Here is a 13,343-nt window from a genome sequence, read left to right on the forward strand (position 1 = left end):
GCGACAAAACAAAAAAATAAAAACTATAGAAACATGCCAAAACATAAGTGCTCCGCTTAAACATGTATGAACGCATGTTTCATTGCAAAGGCTGGGTTTCCGAATGATTATAAAAATGGATGGCATACAATCATGTTGGGCAAAGTCCACAAAAACATATACCATTACAAAAATGATAAGATAGGGCATTTTTAAGTTTGGCGAATCAATAGAAATGAACAAATCATGGAACAAACTATAAACAGAAATATGTGCCTAGAAATTTTGCATGCTTCATTCTTTGTCAAAACAAAAAATTCGAAAATATTTGCATTAAAGACTCATTGCAAAGAAGATCAGACAGAAGCATTATTTTTTAGTAGTCACAAGGGTCACGAAGTGGTATTTCTGTTTCAAATGGAAGGAGGAAGCAAAAGTACTAATTCGAAGTGATTCAAACGATGTTCGTGAGCAATGAAATGTTATCAAAAATGATCTACCTACCATACAGTGTAGACGTTATAACAATTCTTGAGCTTTGCATTGGTGTTGGGAGAAGTTAAAGGAGTACTTGTTTTATTGATTGTCCTGTTAAGCAAAATATTGGTTAAATACTAAAAAATGGACGGAAGACACAAACAATTGTAGAAAAAGTAATGAAAATCAAAAATAAGAAAGTCTTTTTAAAAGTGGTATTTTCAATCGAATTCTAATGTCGTTTATACAAAACGAAGCATATTAAGCATGATGAATAAAACAAGAATAATCTCATAATCTGGCAGCATAAAATGTATCTACAAATCCAAAGGATTAACACTCATTAAAAAAAAGTGCATAGAATGAGATTCCAACAGAAAATATTAATGAAAACAATTTAAAAAAAAAACAATCAAATAACATGGGTTTGGTTAATAGTTTGCGTTATTGCAAACCGTTTAGTAAATGGACGTTGCATCGATAAGGTGTTCGATCTTATGAAGAATGAATCGAAAATGGTTTGTTGTGGCGTTTTAATCTAAATCAAATTGAAGTAAGTTAAACCGAGCTTTTGAGATACGTGCTGTTTGGTTATCAATTATCTTACTGAATCTAAATCTATCCATGATTAATTCGAGTGAGACAGATACCCTAAATTTGATAATTTAACGAAGTTATTTATTTATTTTTAAGTTATTCATTTTATTTCTACATTTTCGAGTGAAGGTCATATAATACTGATTCTTTGGGTATTATGGTGAATCTTATAACAAGAATCTTAACAATCATAGCAGGAGAAAAACAATTAAATACACACACAAAAAAATCAACACATGATTGTTTATAGCGCGTTGAAGTGCAGGCATTTTATATTTAAAATTTGAACGCAAACATCAATTTATATACTAACGCAACCAGTGTACGGGAAAGGTTGAACAAATCGGCTCTAGAATTTGTAGTTTTTAATAATAACATGCGTGTTATTTATTTATCGAATTGGCAGTTTCAAACCCGCAGAATCGCAGTGGCAAAAGGAATAGGTAGAATAGGAGGATTTGATATTGATTCGACAAGACTAGGAACATTTTATGATCTTAACTGTCGATTGCTGCGTGAAATGAAAGTCCGTAATAACATTCCTTGCTTGAACAAATCAATTCTCTTCCACAGAATCATTTTGGAGTGCCGAAGCTGTACACTCATCTTTCAAACCGCATTTTAAACATCTGAAAGAGATGTGTACGTTTTTAAATATAACACGTTACTCTTTTTTTACCTTCTTCTGCAGAACAGGTGCAGTTGAAAAACATTAGCATTAATTAACTAATCGCAGAAGTGTTTGACTATATCTAAACCCATTCGGCAAATAGAATCAGCTTTGTCGTTGGAACTCTACACACAGCTAAATTTGATATAAAGAAATTTAACCAATCTTGTTTCGATCGTTAAAAGAAATATGAGCATCTATTTTAGATTCACATTATCTATTGTGTTAAAAGTATAAAGTAACATATAAGACCTGATTATTTATTAAATGCATAATTTAACCTTCAATACTTCAGACTGGTCTACGGTAACTTTGTGGGCGAGTTTGATTTCCTTTTATAAAATGCACATTGATTTTGTATAGGAAATAATGATTTATAACACACGAAAGTAATGCCAATTGCTTCACACTAATCGCGTCCGGGGTTAGTGTCTAGAATAGGTATTGTTTTAATTATTCAACACACTTAATGCTCCATCGTCTTGACGTGCAATTTGATAGTTTTAATTTGTTTGTTTTTGTTCAGACACATACTGCAACGAGATGTAAGAAAGCAAGGAATGTTTTATTATTTTATCTACTTAATCTCAGTGTTATTTTGTTTGTATTGCATATGGTGCTACGCGGAGCGAAATTGTTTTAAAGCGAACTACGGAACCTATACGATTTGAAAAAAAAAATTATTATAAAATAAAACACGACGGCACAAGTTTTTATAGAGCAGGAATTTCAACTCAATTTTAATTAGAACAATTTTGAAGAATCTAATGAATCTTCAGCAAGGCAAAAGTCACGTGGCAACGCACCTTACCGCCCCAACAGTGACGCGCAATTTCTGTAACATTTTATTTCTCCACCGATGTTGGTTGAGTCGGAACACAAAAAGCATAAAACTAAACAGAACTGAGCTGTGGGATGATTTAAAACATGCGTAAAAAATAGGCAATGCATAAGAAAGCAATAAGTATATTAGTGATATTGGGGAAGGAAAACGACCAATAGCGAAAATTGAGGCACGGTGCAATGAAATATAGAAACAGGCACAAAAGTGAATAACAAAACATCTTACCACACACCATCGTACACAATAGTGAAACTGGTGTCCAGAAGATTACTTACCATTTACCCCAAAATAGCTTTCGAAGCATCCACGTGCGGGAGATCTTGCAATACTGTGTGGGAGGAGGAGGAAGCGGAGGAATTGTTGTTAGGACCAAACTATTGACAAATTGAATAAAACTTAACTCATCTCTACTCTACAACGCATCTCACCTAGAAGAAGCTGCCGCTTTATCGACCAGACCAAACTAGCAAAAATGAATGTTTCCTTCGCCAGCACGCTCGCCATGGCCGCTTATGTGGCGCAGTCGAGCGGGATATTAATCCGGGGGGTGTTCGTTGCTCGGCAAGGCGTTCCAAACAGTTTACGGTATCGTACTTTGAAAATGCTTGGATAATCAATATACAAAGAGTAATGCAACAAAATTGAATACAAAATCAAAAGCTAAAGTGAAAAACAGACCTTATAAAAATCATGGAGTCTAAAGCAGGAGTTGGTATTTAATGTACTACAAGAAAAAAAAACACATACACACACACACTCAAAACATAAGAAAAATTACATTAACAATGATATTAATAGGTAAGGCTTAGCTAAAACCTCTGAATCGGTTTATATATTTACATATGTTCCGATGTTCCTCTCAAAAGGTGGAATTACTTACGATACCTATACTTACTTGCATGGAAGAGCATGATGGCGCACGGTGGGAGCGGGGGTAGAATTTCGCTAGGTCAGTTTAAGGAATACTATATGCTGCTATAGCCTAAGCGCAACTCGCAACAGAACCGAACACAAGCATTTTATCCTCCTCAATTCTGCAACTATTTAACACACTGTGCAGTATGTGTCGGAATTTTGGGGTGGGGATGAGATCAAAAGCTCGTACCGGGCTCTAACTGACCGAGGCACAAATACGTAACGCAACATTTAATCTTGCATAAGGACGAACGATTGTGGGACGCAGTGGGAAAACAAACCCGTGAAACACGACAAACCATCAATACTCTTCTTCCATTGCAAACGGATGCTTTTTAAGTTACATTTTAAGTGAAAGGGTAACGGAGTTGAGCCGGCGAAAGTTGCCCCGAGAATAGATGGGAGTGGGGACAAAGTAAAATCAAATAAAAAGAATGGAAATTTAGTGAACGGAGGTGGAAGAACTCGGACGCTAAACTCGATAACAGAATAATTCATAAACAATCCTCCATAACGCCAAACCGCAAAACCGAGCGGGTTGCAACAGACAATACGAACCCCCGTACAGGAAAGTTTGAGCGCAAATATTTATAAAAGGACAGGAAAGTCAAACCAAACTTAGGAAGGAAGGCATAGGTGGCCAAACAATAATGATGATTACGACTGCAACCATCGGAACCGTACGACACTTTGCAACACGATTAATGAACCATACATACGCTACGCAAAAAGGGGAGGGTAGATTGGAGGACTGCAGGAAGGCATTACGATGCAGTAGAAGCAGGTTGGCTCACCCGGATCAGGAAGTCCCCGCATGAGCATGACGAATCAATTGCAACGCAGTGTATCGATATCCTCTCTGTCGGACACCGATCTACTATCACACGCGCCATGCGCGCATAACATGCGGTTCAATGAATGGACTCCAGCGTAGTGTGCGGTGCGGAGCATTAGGAGTTACAGGAACTGATGAAAATGGACTTTGTACTAACGCAAAACAATAATTATATAAACAATAACAAACAACAAAACAAACAAAACCACTATTTATCCCCCAAAATCAACCAAGTCCCCCGGCGTTTCAGAAACCAAACAAAATAAAATAAACGAAAAACAATTATCAAAAAGCAACAAACAAAGTGAATAACAGAAGTTTCATCTAACTTGTTATGCTGGTGTTTTTTAATGCGTTAATTTGCTACCACGGAATGAGAAATTATCATCGATTTCAGTTTCTTTTCAAAGTATAAAATTTATTAACGCGTCACATACTGACTAGAAACTTAACACAATAAAATAAGCTACGCTAAACCGGACGATTGTTTTTACATTTTCCCTTCAGCTATCGATCTAGCAAAAGACCCGTAAACTCTACCTGTGCGCTTGGCGCTTCGCACAATTCCCATCGTTCCTAGTTGTTGTATGCTAAAGTACAAAACGAATCCCTTGCAAATGGGATTCCTTCGACGATCGATTTTAGCTCATTGCATTAATCCCTGTGAGCTCTACTATTTACAAAATAGAACAGTGTCTTTTTGCGCTTGGACATAAAAACGTAAAACTAAGAGCTTTGCTTCACTATTCGCTTCTTGGCGACGTACTGATAAAGCCCGAGCAACGATGAGATGCTGCCGATGAGGCCGACGTGCCACGTCTGGAAGCAACCACCCCAGAGCATTCCCTTCGGCAAGGTGCTGCCGGCGTGGACCAGATCCAGCGTAAGCCGCAGTATCGATATCGCTTCCATGCGCTGCTTGACCAGTAGCATCCGAAACGCGGGGCTGTGCGGAAAGGTACAAAAGGAATGAAATTGTGTCACCATAAGATAATGAGCATGAAAAATGTGTGTGTGTGTGTGTGTGTGTTTGCATACCTTGTTTCATTTTCTTTTTTATCGATACACGACTTATGCTGCTCCATCACAGTGAAGCTTCGGATGGTTCTGTGGAAAAATGGTGTAGTAAACCAATTAGAAGAATGCAAATCCCTACCGGACGGTAGTTAACCGATTACGGAAAGGGACATGCGGGCTTGCCGCATTAGTGACCGTGTACGGATGTGACGGAAATAGAGAAAAATCCCCACAGTGTCGTGGTATGCAACGTTACGATAAAAACGTGACATAAATCTCCGCCAAATCCAACCTAATCGGTCAATAATCCGCTGTTTTTAGTAGCTTTGATAACGATACCGGAAATTTCTGGCATTCTTCGATACACCACCAACCGTCTGCGCGGTACTTACTTCATCAGGTTCAGGTAGATCGAACCGACCCAGAGCATGGAGTTGATGGTGTCCCATCGGGTGGGATTCTGTACGTTCAGCAGATTGTGCTCGATAAGCCAGCAGATCTTGTCAACCGGATAGTACGCGTGGTCGATCAGGTTCGTGACGAACCCGATTAGACCCATCCACCGGTCCGGTTCTTTGCTGCCATAGCCGTAGCTAAGGCTGTACGCTAGCATCGGCAGATCGTCGAATAGGCGGAGGGTAGCGCGCGTCTGCGACATCTTCGAGCTGAAAATCGCCAGCTTTTTCGCCCACTCCGGATCCGACTGCGCGTACAATCCGGAAGCTAGTTTGGTGGTATAGCATAGCGTGCGTATGATCTACAAATATAAGAGAAGACATCGCTTTTGATAAGGCATTCCCATGTTTATTGATAATCTATGTATCATCAATATAGTGTCAAAAACATTTAAATATTTTGTTTGTCAATTTTTATTGAAGCTCCGACATATCCTAAACTTAATGTTGTTGGCCGAGGTCGGCAAAATTCAACTAACAACCGCTGCCGTAAGCTATTTTTATTATGGATTGCCGAGGCTTTTAGTAAAGTAATGTAGGTTCTGCAAATTACCGTTTTTTCACGTGTATAATAACACCTTTTAATTCCAAGGATTCGTGGTGTTAATCTTATTTTAGGAAAATTTTAAAAAATTTCGAAAATTTTTTACACGCTAAAATATCGTATTCCATTAGCAAAATTGACGAACCCTGGATTTATAGCAAAATGCTATAAAATAAAATATCGTATTCCATTAGCAAAGTTGACGAACCCTGGATTTATAGCATTGCTGGTAGGTAAATCGGTATTGCGTCATACAATTTGGATGTCTGCTGTAGTTCGTTCTGGAAAGGCTCTTTTTAAAACGTATTCACATTCTGTTTCCAGCAAAACGAGAAAATTCACATTAACAAATATCGTGGCTATGGCGGAAGGAAATTTGGCCAAAACAACCAACAGAGAAAACCGAGAATCCAATAACGCCCATTCTGAGTCGATTAAAGTGAAGGTAACACACTGGCATTCATGATATGGTGAAATTATTGAGATACAAGCAACCATTATAATTGTTTTTATTTTTTTTAAGCAAAAACACTCGCAAGCGAGTAAAGGCCAGGAATCGATAAGCCTCAAAACACCGAAGGGAACCCGCGACTATGGACCAGCCGAAGCGGTCCTCCGGCAGCGCTTGCTGGACCGGGTGATCCGAGTGTTCCGACGACATGGAGCAGTCACCCTAGATACACCTGTATTCGAGCTACGCAATGTGTTAACCGGTAAGTACGGCGACGACTCGAAGCTGATCTACGAACTGAAGGACCAGGGTGGCGAGCCGTTAGCCTTACGCTACGATCTCACCGTACCGTTTGCGCGATACATTGCCATGAACAACGTGCGTCAGATCAAGCGCTACCACATCGCAAAGGTGTACCGGCGTGACAACCCGCAGGTAATGCGTGGCCGCTATCGGGAGTTCTACCAGTGTGACTTCGACATTGCCGGCACGTACGACCCGATGCTGCCGGACGCCGAGTGCATCAAGGTCGTTGCAGAAATACTGACGGAGTTGGACGTTGGTGATTTTACCGTCAAGCTCAACCACCGCCGCCTACTAGATGGCGTGTTCGAAGTGTGCGGTGTACCGAAAGACAAGTTCCGTACGGTGTGTTCCTCGATTGACAAACTGGACAAGATGTCGTGGGACGCGGTGCGCCGTGAGATGATCGATGAGAAAGGTCTGGATGAGCGCACGGTTGAAGAGATCGGGTGTTATGTGTCGGAAAGCGGAGGGATAGACCTCGTGGATCGTTTGTCGAGCGACGTTCAGCTTACTGTCAACGAAGGAGCAATGCAAGCACTGACGGATATCCGTCTCTTGCTACAGTACTGTGCGATCTTCAAGGTATCCGAACGGATATCGTTTGATTTAAGGCTGGCTCGGGGGCTTGACTACTACACGGGCGTTATCTTCGAGGCAGTGTTGAAAGAAACAGCGGAGGAAGTTGGATCCGTAGCCGGTGGTGGCCGATACGACGATTTGGCCGGCATGTTTAATCCCAAGCGCACGAAAGTCCCATGCGTTGGTGTATCGATCGGGATTGAGCGACTCTTTTCGATCCAAGACAACCGTACGATGGTCGGTAAATATACGCGAACAAACGAAACGGAAGTGTTTGTAGCGTCGGCCCACCGCGGGATACATTTGAGACGACTCGAGATCCTTAACCAACTATGGTCCGCAGGCATTAAGGTATCCGGTGTATCTTACGCTAGGTTGGGTCTTTTCATTTATTCTATCTTCGATTGCAGGCCGAACACTCGTACAAGCAGAACCCGAAACTGTTGGCACAGCTGCAACACTGCGAAGAGCGGCAGATCCCGCTGGCCATTATTGTTGGTGAAGGCGAGTTGGCGCGCGGTATGGTAAAGGTTCGCGAAATTGGTAGCCGGAAGGAAGAAGACATTGGGCTCGATACACTGATCGAAGAGATCCGGAAAAAGTTAACCGCATTAAATGTGACGGAATAACCAACCCTCGTTATCAAATACTCCGGAATCTCGTTTAACGGTATTTTAGTTCGTTTGCTAACTACTTTTCAAAAGGAGGTTTTAGTCCTTTTTTGAGAATATTTTACGAACAGTACTTTTTTCCTATTTTGTTTATTAAAAAAAGGTACATTTGAGAAAACAGACCTGGGCCAGGGTCCATGCTGTGTATGTTTGATCAACATTTCTACGTCATTATCCAACCACAATCGAATAGATTCATTAAAGTTGGCTGTCGTGGGTCGAGCCGCGTGGAAGTAAACAAACCGGTCTCAGAAATGAAAGGAATGCATCCAAAAGTTGCTCCACCCTGCTCGGCAAGCGGTAGTCGTATTTTATTCCACTAGACATTCATGATCGCTCGTAGTAAAATTCTGGTTTATCCAATACCATGCTTTTCTGATTTGGGGTTGTAACAAAGCAGGAACTCTTGGCGCTTTCGTGGCACGTCACATGGGGGAAGGGAAGCCAAAAGTGAAAGTTGTTTTGTTTCATCAACTGCAACACGCCACTGCGTTCAACGTGGAACTTTGCTCGCCTTTGCTAGCAACACACATGCCCGGAAACTTTGCACTCGGTCTCGTCCTTAAAGCCTTTCCGCAATGTACGTACCTTATCCCGTCCGGTGTATCCATCCAGCATATCACAGACTTCGTTTAGTATTTTGCTCATTTTGAAGGCGAGGGAATGATTTGCTCGGCTAGGAAATTGCCCCTTACAGACCGTACAGATGAAACGATCTTTTTTCACTGATCCTACACACTGTGGCGTATCGTGGACCTAAGCTACCCGATAAATGCAATCACTTGCCACCGACCTAATCTTATCATTTAATACCCGCAAAGTCTGCGCACGAACTTCGCACGTTTGTTGCCGTGTGCGGCTCTGAATAATTCGGCCAAGATGTCCAATGATGGACCAGGATTTATCTATCGACGGGGAGTCTCTTTCACTGATTTGCACTTGGTGAAACGACGTGCTCGCAGGTGCTGGTGGAAGTTTTGTGCTGTTTTGCGGGCGAACGGACAAACACTGCCGACGAAGGTAATGTTCGTTTTGTTTACAATCGTATCTCTGTGATCTGTCTGTCAGCTGAGTTGTCATTTTCAGTATTTACCTTTTGACCAAGGTTACTTAATCAAAGGTTCAAATTCAAACGGTTTACAGTTAAACATGGCTTAAAAAGCCAATTCGATAAAACATTTCTAACCGTTCTTTGATGAAGAAGGTATTTTTAATACATTTTTTAAAGATATATTTCTTCTTAGTACTTTGTGTATTTTAGTAGCAAAAAACAAAAATCCCAGATTCTATACTGGCCTGATAACCTTGACCCTTGATGTTACCGGTAAAATTTAAAAATTTAAGTTGATGTAGATTTATATTTATTTTTTAATTTAATCAAGCTTTACTCCATATTTGATGTGCATGTCTCATTAATTCATTAATTCTATTGATTGTGGTTAATATATCTGAGTTCTTGTGCCATCATGGTTTCATTTTCTTATCCTGCGCCATCATAGTTTGGGTATCCTTCCGCAGATTGAATAGAATTTTGTCATATAGAACTGATTTGACACGTTTTCCTATGAGAAAGTCTATGTGGTTGAACTTTTTGCCACCGACAGTGATCCGCTCACGTACGTTCGGAAGCTGGGCAGCAAAACGTGGTACATTCCGTGGATGTACGACCCAATCGTTGATGCCATAGTAGATGTAAACCGGTGCAGTGGATGCGCTAAGATTGTATGGTTCGCTAAAATTTTCATTGTTTTCCTCCATAAACGGTCGAAAGATACCAGTGACTATTATCTGATTGTAGTGCTCCACCTCTTTCAAAGCAGCTCCGGATGGAAAATGCCCAAGCATAGCTTGAACTGCCTTCTGTAACAATATAGGATGATTTGTAAATGCGTACATCTGTGATCGTCCTTTGCGGAAGCAGTAGAATTGTTAGCTAGGAGAATACACACCAAATCCAAAGATGCTGGGTTCGGGCCGAAAATGTTAGCCATCAAGGAAACACACTGATTGTTCGCCACGCTGGGTGGACACATTGTGCGTAGGAAACCATTTTGAACCTCAGACCAGGGGAACAGTTCGACTAGCTTGATTCCACGTACCACAGGGAGTAAACTCGCCGCGTTTTCTGATAGAGAAAGCACCAACGGGCTCCGCATATCGTTCAACAGGACGGCCGGTGCAAGGGTATGTGCCAACCGGATCTTGGCGTTGTACTGGGGAAGGCTGCTGGTCAGTACGTAATATACCGAACCACCCTCCGAGTAGCCGATGTAGTAGATCTGCTGCACACTCCTCGCCTTGGTTGTCGGTTCGTTCAGGATGAAGTCGATCATAGCAGGCAGATCGTGCGTACCCTTTTCGTGCCAGGAAAAGTTCCAGAATTCGGGCTCTTCCGGGGCCAGTGTCAAATGCCGCCTCGAGTATCGATTGCCCCGAGTGTTGGCAAGCCATACGTCATATCCGGCGTTGGCCAGTAGATAGCCGAGGCCGTTTTCGGGTCCAATCAACACCCAGTCTGCGGAACTTCCCAATAGTCCGTGGACAATCAGCACGGGTAGAAGTTGAGGATCCGTACCACGTTTTCGCTGCATCCGATGTACCATAAGCTGATAGCCATCGTTCGTTGTGACGGCGTATTGACGGACTCGATAGCCGTACTTTTTTACCAGAGCTACCTGCACAAAAAACATCCATATAAAATTCATCAAAATTACGCACGCTACGTTGGTGCACACCGTAGACAACTGGCCATCACTTTCATCGATGAGAAATTCTCCTAGACTGAATCTAACCGCTAGGGTAAGCAATAAACTGATCACTACTACGAGCTTCATGTTGGATCGGCGGATCCCGAAGCTGCTGCCTTTTAGATGTCATCAATGAATACTGACCAAACTACGAGAAGGCCATGATACTTCTATCGCGTTTTATCGAGGCCGAAGCCATTATCGTCCAGACGATTTTCAATCGCTGAAATTAATTGCCACTTAATTGCACTATTTTGTGTTTAACACAGCGCCAGTCACAGTACATTTGCGAAAACTGTTGCTGGTTGGTTATGTGTTTTAATTAAGCGTGGCATAGTTCAGCAGATGAATATGGAGGATAGTGATGCAGAACTCTCAACATTGCGGAAGTAAAGAGGTAGCTCATGTTTCAAATACTGTATCAAACATTATTTAGAATTAAAAGAATGCTTTCAAAATTGTTTTCTCTTCTTCATACAACATGTGCTCGTTCCGATCCTATTTATTTCATTTTGCTCTGTATGTTCTGAGCTTCTAGTTGCTCTAAATCTCTCAGTATCTTCTCATATACCAGCGACCGAACCTGCTTGGCCAGAACAAAATCAAGATGGTTGAAATTGGGATCTTCAACAGCGTTAATCGAGACCAGATTGGCCAGTTCATTCTTCAACCGAATCACATCTCTGGGGTGGATCATCCAGTCGTTTAGTCCGTAATATATCACGACCGGAACAGTGGCCAGCGAAAGGTTGTATGCAGGAGGAGTTTCGCTGCCGTAGTGTATGAGGTTATCGTTGACATGGCCGTAGTCGAACTGTTGGAATCTCCCTGCACGATTGAGCTGTGAAAAATGTAGCATTTGTTTCGTGGAAATTCCAGAAGGATTATGACCAAAGAGAATATACTGTGCTAGCTGGAAAGATAAGGTGGTATGCAAAAGATACAATGGCCATAGTGTAACGTACTAGCTTTCTTACAGAACTAAGCCGCACTTACTTGATCCGTTCCGTCTGAGCTGGGGCCATATAGAAGTTCTATCAATCGAACGCAAATGGTTCGTGTCTTATGGCTAGGACAGAAAATCTTTTGAATCTGGTACTGCGCTGAGTTGTAAGGAAATAGCTGCCATATTCCAACCGTGTCTAGCAATGCTTTCAGATCACTTAAATTTTCGCCAACCCAACGAAGGATTGGACTCCGGACGTGTTGCAAGTAAAGAGCTGGTGAGAGAGCATACATGCGAGCCACTTTTCCGTTGTACTCCGGCCGAGTGGTGACCATTACAAAGAACGCGGTCGCTCCCTGGGAGATGCCGATGTAGTACAGTCGTTTGGAACGAGTCAGCTCCAGGATGCGATCGATCGTAGCCGGCAAATCGTAGTAGCCTATCTCGTGCCAGCTGAAGTCCCAATACTTTTTTGACCGGGAATCGAGATGTTGATGACGACGTGAATACCGGTTTCCTCGTACGTCTAACATCCACACGTCATATCCATAGTCTGCCAGAAGATATGCGATACTATTGTTGGGACCGATAAGCAAAAAATCTGCGGAGCTGGCGTACAGCCCATGGACTAGCAACATCGGAGCGGAGCTATTTTTCGATTTATGCTGAGGGGGAATTCTTATCAGTGATAGAATGTAGCCATCACTAGTAGTTACTTCGTGATTCTCTAACGGATAGCCATATTTACTGATCAACTCGGACTAGTCAGTCAAAAAAAAAACGAAAAAGACCAGGCAAATCTTTCTTAAAATCTGCGGGATGTCTAAATGTACACTACTTCATAAGAGGTACTAAATATTTCTATAAATCTTACCGATTCCAGCATACCATCAATTTCGTCGATCGCGAAATTGCTTCCGTGCGCACAAGAAACATAAGCAATTCCGGCCACCACCAGCGAAAAAAGCACAAAGATGTCAGCAAACCGCTTAATGGAAAACTTCGACATTGTTTCAATGATTTCAGGGTGCGATCAGAAGTTCCAGTCCACCTGCTATCGAATATTAAGGCCACTTGGGATATGCTTCATTGCATGCAGCTGCACACCGTACGCTTGCACTCAGCAATGCTCAACAGACGTTTATGAACTGAGAACTCCTTGACCACAGCGATTTGCTAGTGATATGAATGCAAACAATACTTACTTCCACCCATATCATCCGTATCACAAGCGGTTGCGTTTCTTCGTTTCCTGAATTCGAAACAGGTTCGGCTCATCTCTTTTGCAGCTGCTGCTGGCCAAGGTAAAC

The 13,343-nt window shown here is 41.8% G+C and overlaps 4 protein-coding genes across 4 annotated transcripts; 1 reads left to right on the forward strand and 3 right to left on the reverse strand.

Moving 5' to 3' along the window:
- Positions 1-4,720: 4,720 nt before the first annotated feature.
- Positions 4,721-9,352, reverse strand: LOC131271940 (peroxisomal membrane protein 11C). The gene is made up of 4 exons (XM_058273529.1): positions 8,929-9,352; positions 5,727-6,091; positions 5,356-5,424; positions 4,721-5,263 (listed from the first exon to the last, which is right to left on the reverse strand). Exons 1-4 carry the CDS (start codon positions 8,986-8,988, stop codon positions 5,044-5,046), a joined length of 714 nt encoding a protein of 237 aa, XP_058129512.1. The 5' UTR covers positions 8,989-9,352; the 3' UTR covers positions 4,721-5,043.
- Positions 6,695-8,298, forward strand: LOC131259788 (histidine--tRNA ligase, cytoplasmic-like). The gene is made up of 3 exons (XM_058261379.1): positions 6,695-6,778; positions 6,857-8,020; positions 8,080-8,298. The coding sequence occupies exons 1-3, from the start codon at positions 6,695-6,697 to the stop codon at positions 8,296-8,298; spliced, it is 1,467 nt and encodes a 488-aa protein (XP_058117362.1).
- Positions 9,353-9,804: 452 nt separating the features above from the next.
- Positions 9,805-11,174, reverse strand: LOC131260908 (lipase 1-like). Its single transcript, XM_058262760.1, has 3 exons — positions 11,076-11,174; positions 10,440-11,015; positions 9,805-10,200 (listed from the first exon to the last, which is right to left on the reverse strand). Exons 1-3 carry the CDS (start codon positions 11,172-11,174, stop codon positions 9,805-9,807), a joined length of 1,071 nt encoding a protein of 356 aa, XP_058118743.1.
- Positions 11,175-11,589: 415 nt separating this feature from the next.
- Positions 11,590-13,042, reverse strand: LOC131260912 (lipase 1-like). Its single transcript, XM_058262767.1, has 3 exons — positions 12,908-13,042; positions 12,084-12,794; positions 11,590-12,000 (listed from the first exon to the last, which is right to left on the reverse strand). Exons 1-3 carry the CDS (start codon positions 13,040-13,042, stop codon positions 11,590-11,592), a joined length of 1,257 nt encoding a protein of 418 aa, XP_058118750.1.
- Between the last annotated feature and the right edge of the window lie 301 nt (positions 13,043-13,343).

Source organism: Anopheles coustani, chromosome 3, assembly GCF_943734705.1.
Source record: "Anopheles coustani chromosome 3, idAnoCousDA_361_x.2, whole genome shotgun sequence".
In the NCBI taxonomy this organism is placed as follows: domain Eukaryota; kingdom Metazoa; phylum Arthropoda; class Insecta; order Diptera; family Culicidae; genus Anopheles; species Anopheles coustani.

What these genes read in the sequence shown, in the direction of transcription:
- LOC131259788 (XM_058261379.1), top strand. Translation starts at nt 6,695, where the DNA reads ATGGCGGAAGGAAATTTGGCCAAAACAACCAACAGAGAAAACCGAGAA. An exon ending in CTGAGTCGATTAAAGTGAAG is followed by an intron (nt 6,779 to 6,856) that starts GTAACACACTGG and finishes ATTTTTTTTAAG; the next exon opens with CAAAAACACTCGCAAGCGAG. An exon ending in TATGGTCCGCAGGCATTAAG is followed by an intron (nt 8,021 to 8,079) that starts GTATCCGGTGTA and finishes CTTCGATTGCAG; the next exon opens with GCCGAACACTCGTACAAGCA.
- LOC131260912 (XM_058262767.1), bottom strand. Translation starts at nt 13,042, where the DNA reads ATGTCGAAGTTTTCCATTAAGCGGTTTGCTGACATCTTTGTGCTTTTT. An exon ending in TTGATGGTATGCTGGAATCG is followed by an intron (nt 12,795 to 12,907) that starts GTAAGATTTATA and finishes TTGACTGACTAG; the next exon opens with TCCGAGTTGATCAGTAAATA. An exon ending in GCTCAGACGGAACGGATCAA is followed by an intron (nt 12,001 to 12,083) that starts GTAAGTGCGGCT and finishes TTATCTTTCCAG; the next exon opens with CTAGCACAGTATATTCTCTT.
- LOC131260908 (XM_058262760.1), bottom strand. Translation starts at nt 11,174, where the DNA reads ATGAAGCTCGTAGTAGTGATCAGTTTATTGCTTACCCTAGCGGTTAGA. An exon ending in GTGATGGCCAGTTGTCTACG is followed by an intron (nt 11,016 to 11,075) that starts GTGTGCACCAAC and finishes TTTTTTGTGCAG; the next exon opens with GTAGCTCTGGTAAAAAAGTA. An exon ending in CGGCGAGTTTACTCCCTGTG is followed by an intron (nt 10,201 to 10,439) that starts GTACGTGGAATC and finishes ATATTGTTACAG; the next exon opens with AAGGCAGTTCAAGCTATGCT.
- LOC131271940 (XM_058273529.1), bottom strand. Translation starts at nt 8,988, where the DNA reads ATGAGCAAAATACTAAACGAAGTCTGTGATATGCTGGATGGATACACC. An exon ending in GATACACCGGACGGGATAAG is followed by an intron (nt 6,092 to 8,928) that starts GTACGTACATTG and finishes TTATATTTGTAG; the next exon opens with ATCATACGCACGCTATGCTA. An exon ending in ATCTACCTGAACCTGATGAA is followed by an intron (nt 5,425 to 5,726) that starts GTAAGTACCGCG and finishes ATTTTTCCACAG; the next exon opens with AACCATCCGAAGCTTCACTG.